Source organism: Tupaia chinensis, unplaced genomic scaffold (genome assembly GCF_000334495.1).
Source record: "Tupaia chinensis unplaced genomic scaffold, TupChi_1.0 Scaffold000086_1, whole genome shotgun sequence".
NCBI classification, from domain to species: domain Eukaryota; kingdom Metazoa; phylum Chordata; class Mammalia; order Scandentia; family Tupaiidae; genus Tupaia; species Tupaia belangeri.
In genome coordinates this window covers 4,756,630-4,765,472 of record NW_006159548.1, presented here as the reverse complement: position 1 = coordinate 4,765,472, position 8,843 = coordinate 4,756,630, and the positions used below count along the sequence as shown (strand labels likewise).

Sequence of the window (8,843 nt, the reverse complement as noted above, 5' to 3'; positions counted from 1 at the left end):
TGATATCCTGGAACCTCAGTTTCTCATCTGTAACATGGAGATAGCGTCATGACCTTTAAAGCTGATGCAGATTATATCAGACAGTGTCCACAGCCAGCCGAGGTCCCTGATGAATATGGGATGCCTTTTTAAAAACAATATTCACTATCTTGCATAAGATATAAACAGAATACATTTCTTGACACAAAGTGACGAATGCTATTCTGGTGCAGTAAATGCAGTCCACTCTACATTTGCCATGGGGCTAGACCCTTGAAGGGAAGTGGTCATACCTCTTATAGGTTTTTCCCAGAACGATCAGTACTTTTCAAGAGTCACGTAAGGTTCAATGCTTTCTGACCAAAAACTTTCAAAAATACAGCTAGCTACTGAGGAGTGTTGTTGACTGTTAGGAGAGTAAGATCGTGGACAGATTACTAAATAATCTAGATTCTAGAGTGACTAAAATTGCCGGCTATCTATGTAACTGTCATGAATGTGCTGAATTTAATTTTTTGAAGAGTGAAAAAGTTACCAATATAGTCTAATTGCCAATACACTAACATGACCTGATTATGTATCACCATCTACTTATTGAATTAAAGTGTTTATTTATTTTTAAAATAGAGATTTTTGCAATAGGGTGCATGCACTTGCCAGGTTACACAGGGAGACAGAAAGTGAGAAATAACCCCCTCTGAGAGGATGGTCATGCTGCAATCCCTTCTCCTCCATCTCCTCTTGGGATTTTGGGCATACACGCACATGTGCCCAGCATGAATCTTAAGCCACTGGGCCTGGAACTTGAACCGTGATTGACTATGTGGGAGTCAAGCAATGTAACAATTATGCCATCTGCTAGTTCCTCAAAGTGTTTATTTTTACATCTACTTTAGAAGATACATAGTATATTTGAGAATAAAATAACTGCTTGGAGAATTTCTTCAATTCTAACATTCTTCAATTCTTTTTCAAGATCAGAAAGATCTTCCTACTCTGCAGAAAATATTATTTATTGATGTGGGATAAGTTTTCTTTAAGAAGTCAGAGCTACTTAATATGAGCAGTATTGAGCATATCAAATGAATTACTTGAATAACAACACATATCAAATGTGAATCACCATAGCCAGACACAAGCTTTTAACAACTTTAATTGATATAATTATAAGTGGTATGCAATATATCTTACAACAAATATAGATACAATGACATCAAATATCAAAGAAGTTGCATGTCTTTCCATCTTTAAATGCCATCAGCTAATTCATCCCAACAAAGAAATCTTCCATTCATCTCTTGGTGAATACTATTACCAATATCAACTAGCACTGTTAAAATCAAAGTTGAAATGGTACATTCATTTGCCCAAAAAAACCAAAAACCAAAAAACCAAAAAAACAGAAAGAAAAGTTAAAGGCAAAGGAGGTGAATCAACGTGCAAAACAGCATCTGGCCCAGTTGCAAAATACACTTCCCAGATGCGAGGGATTGAACCATGCACCCTTGCAAGCAAGATGTAGGGCAAACAGATGACATCACACCACAATCGAATCCACAAAGAATCCAGGTGATCCCAGGATGGCAAAGGCAGGAGGCCTATTGCTGCCAGTGCTCAGGTATCCATTTCGTGTGACCCCAACCTGTTGGATCCTGACTTGAGCATCTGTGAGACCCATGTCCTGGGCCATCCTTTCATTTGGAGATAGAAACCATCGCTCATGATTCCAGGCATGGTCAGCCCTGTAGTCCGTCAGTCACTGCACTGGGGGGAGGTCCAGAGCTGTAGCAGCTGCCTGTGGCCATGACACACTGTCGTTTTGTAGATAAGTCAAAACAACACACCGGCATAACAACAAACAAGAAACTGAGATCACTTATATACCGATGCAATACATAAAATGTCTATAAATACCTTTCTCCAGAAACTGGAAACACTGTAGACATGATTGCATTCCTCACAACACATCTGTGAGGTAGTATGGGGTGAGGTCAATATGAAAGCATCACCCCCATTTTAGAAATGAAGACACAGACGTGCAAGAAGGGTAGGAGATTTATCCGGGGCCACAGGAAAAGAAAACAAAGTCTCCCTCTTTCATGATTGGCCAACTATGGTCATGAAGAGGCTGCTGGCCTCACTCCTGCTCCAACGTCCTCACTACCACTTCCTGGCTCGTCCTATCCAGATGGGGCATTGTTGTCTAAATCCACTAGAGCACTTTCCCTTGGGCAGACCTGAACACTCTCTCTCCCTGAGGTAAAGGATATCAATTATTGGCATATATTTCAGATATATATGTGTGTTGAAGCAACATTTGTAGATTACAGTTGCTAAAATTACTTGGACCAATTCGAAAGCAGAGAAAATATATTTGGCAAAATCAGGTTCACCCCTTAGGTGTTCTGTAGTAAGTAACACACTGAAGAGTGTTAGCGCTTCTGTGAGAAGCGGTCCCCTTGTTGGATGTCTCTGCTCTAGGCCCGAGTCCCTCTCTTGGCCATAGCATTTGGAAGTTAATATAAACAAGGAATCCATCACGTTCTCTGGCACAATTGCAGCCTTCGGTAAGGAAACATTTGCTGAGTCCTTGGTTTGTAACAGGTCAGGGATCTCAGGAAGAGGCTGGCCCCTCCGACCCAGTATTTATGACAGAAGCAACGCCCAGAATTATACCTCTTCGAAGATGTTGCATGGTTGTTTTGTCAAAATGTTTTTGGTCAAGAGGAAAAAATAATATGGACTGGTTTTATTGGTTTGTACTTTGTCGAACTGAAAGCCCTATGAAGGGGGTGGGAGTGGGGAAGAGGGACAATTATTCAGATCAAGTATGGCCAGAGAGGAACCCTTGGCCATTTACCATTTCTCTGAGATGGTCTTTTATTATTTTTCTTTAATATTCAGAGAGCTCATAATTTTTTTCTAAGACTCCTCTTTATCCACTCTGGTTATAAAGTACTAATTCTCCTTGGCACCTACAAAGTTTAGGAACAATTTTTTTTTTTGAGAGGTTTCTGTTACAGGGTGCGTGTGCTTGCCAGAAAGACAGAGAGAGATAGAGAGGCAGAAAGAGAGAAATGACCCCCCAGGGGGGATGGCCATGCCACAATCCCTTCTCCTCCATTCTCCTCTCGGGATCTTGGGCACGCATGTACACACACCTGGCGTGAGTTTAAGCCACTGGGTCTGGGACTCGAACTGCGGGTCAACTACACGGGAGTCCAGAGACATAGCCATTATGCTAACTGCTGGTCCCAGGAACACATTTTTTTCAGTGTGTAGTATGGCAGGTTGTGGAAAGCGGTACCGCTTGTGCCTCTGACAGCATTGACACACACGACAATGGTGGTTTTCATGTCAGTCTTTGTTGGGTCACAGCAAATGACAGGACCCAGGGTCAAGTTTCTATAAACCAGAGTCATGCAACAAGGACCAACTTTAGAAAGAAAAGTTCATCCGGCTTTGGGTTTGTTATGACATTGTAGGACAACATGCCATACTTCAAAACAGGACCCGGTGTGTGTATGCTACGACTACACAAAATCAGGATGTAAGATGCTGATTGCTAACATCGGATGTTAAAGGAAGCCAGGGTTGTAACTGAAACAAAGCTCTCTACAAAACATACAGAAATAAAACTGTGACCATGTATGCCAAAAACAATCCAGTGACCACAAAGAAAATACTGTGGAGAAAAGAACTTAATATCCAGGGCTGGCCCCATAGCACAGTGGTTAAGCACTATAAAGAGTGAACTGGATCCCACAAGGCCAGCCATGGTTTGAATCCTGGCCCCAGTGGCTTGAAAAACACACCAGGCACGTGTGTGCACCCAAAACTCTGACCGGAAGCAGAAATGAAGGAAAAAGGGATTATAGTGTGACCATGCCCCATGGGGGTACATTCTCTCTCCCTCTGGCAATTATAATAAAAACTAACACATTATATCATTTGGCTAAAAATAATAAAAAAAAACTATTACTAATTTGCGAGTCTTATTCCATCCCAGTGGTACTGCAACCAGCCAGGGTTTCCCAGTGTCAGCACTGTTGACGATTTGGGCCAGATAATGGTTTGTGATTGGTTGCCCTGTGCCTCACAGGATATTTGGCAATATCCTTGGCTTCTAACCACTAGTAGCACCACCAAGTTGGGATAATCAAAAATGTCACTAGACATGTCACTAGACATGTCCCTGGGGTGTGTGTGTGGGTGGGGGGTGGTACAAACATCACCTCCCAGTTGAGAATGATCACAGTAAATGGATGCTTACAAGGATGAATGATTCTTTTTCAAAATTTGTTGTGCAGGGTTTTAAGACTCCAAACCCAGGGGCGTTCATGTATTAAAGGGCAGAATGAGTACGGTAATTGTATGGGGAGAATAAGTGGGCAAGTCCTGGTGTCTGTTTCCTACAGAAATGCCTCACTAAGCAGTTGCAGATAGACTAGGGTCTCTTCTAAAGTTTTATTTATTTTTAACAGTTTACAGCCATCATTCAACAGACAGCAAGGCAGTGAACCAGCTGCGTTATGAGTGTAAAGCAAGCATCCTAGGGGCTGTTCCAAGCAGTGTCTGACAGGTATTCGGAGCTGATTCCCACCTGCCCTAGTGAGGTCCTCCATGCCTGTTGGCTCTTCTTTCCCTCCTCCTCTAATCCTCTTCCCGCACCATACGCTCTCTGTACATCTCCTTTTCTCTTCTATAACTAAGCTCACCCCATAGCTTTCTCCTTTGGATCTGCCCTCTTCTGAAAGCATCCTTCATGGGGACAGGTGGCCTGATGGGGAGCACAGGTAGAGGGCATGCTGGGCTCCACAGCAACCTGGTACTTTGCCCCTGGGCCTGCTGGCCTCCCCCCAGGGCACTCCCTGTTTTCATCTTCCTTTAATTAGGCAGCGAAGAAACTGCTATCCCGCTTGGAGAGCCAAGCAGGCATCTGGTCAGGGACAACCAGCTCAATCGTGATAAACGAGGAAATCGGAGAACCCCCTCCCTCTTTACATGCAGGGCGAAATCTTCCTTGGACTCGATTCCTTTTCCCTCATTGATATTTAATGTAGTTTCCTAAATAGAGGTTTAAGAAATGCCATGAATCAAAAGTTTTCCCCCCCAAAAAAAGGAACCCCCAAGAAAAACAACCGAATCTTTCTTCCTTGGTCCTCTGAAAATGGATCCTGCAGTGGACGCAGAAGCCTCCACTGTGGGGTTCTAGCCTGGCTGGTGAAAGGCTGGCCCATTTCAGTTGCGATCAGATGCCACTCACCTTTCAGTAATGGTTCTTTTTGTGCCAGAAAGGGGAAGTCGTAGCAGCCAGAGGAGAGAGAGGGAAACGAAACAACCATACCAACAAAACAGGGCTTAAGATTGTCGTTCGGTGCGCATCAGGAACTTGTTATTAATTCTACTGGGTAAGCACTTTAAATAAAGGACAGTCGTTCCTCATCCCAGGCCACATTGCTCTGTTAGGAGTCGTCGTACAGAGGGTTGTTGTAGTTTCCCCACGACCCGTAGTCATGGTCATCCAGAAGCCTTCCGTAGGATGAATGCCTAGTGGAGAATGAGAAGGTGTGGTTATTTGGAGAAAGTGCCCACCTGAGCACAGCCTACTGCTGAGGCCAGAACTGGACAGGCTTATAGGGCTAAGAGGGCAAGACCTGACCTTCCCGCTAGGACAACTCTTTGGGAACAAACCCTCCACCAGTGGAGGCCACCGTCTACCAAACACCCTATAAGCTGCATGATCCAGCTGGGAGCCGCCTGGCACCTTCTGCTGCGATCAGCTGGGTCCTTGTCATTTTTCTGGCTCTCTAGTGCTAGAGGAGGAGGAGGAGGAAGCCTCCCTGTCATGGCTGCTGAATAATATGGGATGGAAAAGGGAAAGTTCCATTCCCACATTGTGACTTGGGTTCCTGACTTGCTTTGTTCTTTGTAATAATAATGATGCAGGGGCCGGCTGGTGGCATGGTGGTTAAAGGTTGCTGGATTCCCATGTAGTAAACAGTGGTTCAAGTCCCGGACCTGGTGACTTGCTTTCTCACTTTCCCTCTCTCTCTCCCACTCTGTTCCTCTCTGGTCAAACTAAAATAAATAAAATAAATTAATTCATTTAAAAAATTTCTTTAAAAAATGTAATAATAATGACACAGACCCACCCCTATTGATAACACTACCCCTCTTGCCTTTATACTGTACCAGAATGTACAAAGTACTCCTATTGGTCATTGGAAAGGCCATGACACATTTTTCTGTTTTCCTATGCAAAAACGCATCATGACTTTTCCAATGACCCAATATATTTTTTACCTGATCCTCAAAAGTAAAGCCAGGGCAGGTATGGCTTATCTTTATTTCTCTGGAGAGGAAACAGGCTCAGAGAGGCTAAGTGATGTGCCCAACGTCATCCCCCTCAGCTCTGTGTGCTGCCCCTGCCTTCTGCATCTAAACCCAGGGCTTGGAGCTCAGGTTCCAAGTGTCTGATTAACACCTTAGGTTTCACGGCAAAAAGGGTTGAACAGGCTTTAGTGAATCATTCTGAGAACCTCTGTCACCATTAGGATTATTTGTATGAGAAATGAAGGTCAGAGGGCCCAGGAGTTGGCATGGTGGTTAAGGGTGCTCTCACATGGCCAACCGTAGTTCGAGTCCTGGACCTAGTGACTTGCTTTCTCACATTCCCTGTCCCCCTCTCTCTGTGTCTTTCTCTGGTCAGATAAAAAGAAAAAAAAATAAGTAAATAAAACTAAATAATCCTTTTTTAAAAAAAGAAAAAAAGGGAAAGAAATGAAAGTCAGGTTGTCCGCGATCTGTTCAAGGCCTTTGAATGACTGCTTATCTCCCATAGAGTTAAGTCCAAGTCATTCCCACGGTTCGCAAAGCCTAAGGTTTCAGCTCTGTCCTCACAGCGTCTCCTAGCTCCCCCTGCCCCAACCACATAAGCCTCTTTCTCTTTACTCCCATGCCAGGCACATCCTTGCTCAGGACCCTTGCACTTACTGTTCCCCTCTACCCAAGAACAACCCTCCACACAGCTCACTCCCTCATTTCTTTCCAGTCTCTGTTCAAACACCACCATCTCAAGAAAGCCTGTCTTCCTGGGCAACTCTAAATTTGCAACTCTCATCTCCAATACTCCCTGCTTAAGTTTTCTTACAGTCCTAATATACTATACAATTTGTTTTGTTATTGTCTCTCATACTTAACTAGTTTCTAAATTCTGTAAGAGCACTGGATTATTTGCCTGTTCTGTTTATTCTTGTCTCTATCTCTAGCACTTAGAAGAACATCTGACACATAGTAAGTCCTCAATAAATGTCTGTTAAAGAAACAGTGATTAGTAGGTGGGCTCTGTAGTCTAGTGGTGGCATTCAAACAAGGTGTCCAGATCCCACGTGGCTGACCCCACAGTTCAAGTCCCAAACTCAAAGGCTGGAGAAGCACACTAGCACATATGCATGCATGCCCAAATCCTAGGAGGGAGTTAGAGGAAAAGGGATTGCATTGTGATCATTCCCTGTGGTTGGGGGTGTTCTCCTCTCCCTCTCTGTCTCTGTTCTCTCTGGAGAGTGCATGTATTCTCTAGCCAAAGGAAAAAAAAGTGATTAGACAAAGTACATCTTGAGTTTCTTCACGAAAACCAGTGTGTTCCCAAGAAGAGAACTTACTTCCTGGAGAGAAATATAATCATTTTAAATGGATGAGATGGGGCCAGCAGATGGTGTAGTGGTTAAGGTATTGGACTCTCACATGGCTGACTGTGGTTTGAGTCCCAGACCTGGTGGCTTGCTTTCTTACTTTCTCTCTTTGTCTCTCTCTGGTGAGCACACATGCCTTGTAACAAATTAAAAAATAATGACAAGTAAAACAAATTAAAAAATAACGATAAATAAAATAAAATAAATAATTCTTTAAACTGAAGAGCATGAAAGAACACCATGAAATGAGCACCAGTTCCTTTGAGGTTCATGCTAGCACTTGAGTTATAATTGCCAGTGGAAATCACGTTTGATAAGTGGAGTACAGAAAAACATGCCCAGTCCCCCAATCATTTTCTCTGCTAAGTATAACATTTAACAAATGAAAACACAATGTGAGAGACACAAAACGCTTTTATCTGCTCCTAAAATAATTGGCATTGCTCTTTTGAAGCTTACTGCTATCTGTCAGGTAGTTGCAAAGGGATGATTTTTTGCAAAGAACCAGGTCCTTGCTGTGTTTGCTTCAGACTCTTAGCCTTCAAGATTTTAATTTATATCCTGAAGGCTGACTCAGCTGACCCAATCTATGTACCTGGAAACCTGAAGATGTTCCACAATGTACTCCCCCCCACCCCACCCCAGACGTCCATGTTCATTGCCATGACTACAGAAAAGCAGGCGACCACAAACAGCCATCCAGAAACACCTCTGCTTTTTTTTTTTAATCTGTAGGCATAGGAGAAATAGTTCTGGTAAATGATGGTCAGTCATAGTCTATCTATGGCCAACCCTTCCTCCAACTTTAAAACCTACAATTCCAGCCAAGTCTTTGATAGGATGGTTGGGTAATGGAAGCTATAGAAAGAACAAGTAAAAACCTGGAGATTACGACACTGGAGCCCAGCCTAAATTTCAGCATGACTTACCGTTGCAAGCCTGGCAAACACCTACCTAATAAATGCTCCTTTGTTGACAGGGCACGCTTACTTTTCACCTTGGCGTGGGAATTCAACTTCTCACAACATTTGTATCTCTATCATATCATTGTGCTCCCGTAAAGTAGCAATTTGGTCAATGGATCTATGTCTTTGAATATGTTTTTAACCCCTTGTTTTTTTTTTTTTTTTTTTGGGGAGGTTTTTTTTTTTTGTTTTAGCGGTGTGGTTC

At 43.2% G+C, this 8,843-nt stretch overlaps 1 protein-coding gene across 1 annotated transcript in view; it reads right to left on the bottom strand.

Moving 5' to 3' along the window:
• Window positions 1–3,890: 3,890 nt before the first annotated feature.
• PARM1 (prostate androgen-regulated mucin-like protein 1) overlaps window positions 3,891–8,843 on the bottom strand; it is a 50,645-nt gene continuing 45,692 nt past the window's right edge. The window contains exon 5 of the mRNA XM_027769751.1: window positions 3,891–5,529. Within this exon, the coding sequence (XP_027625552.1) occupies window positions 5,445–5,529 (85 nt within the window). The 3' untranslated portion in view covers window positions 3,891–5,444. The remainder of the gene's footprint in view (window positions 5,530–8,843) is intronic.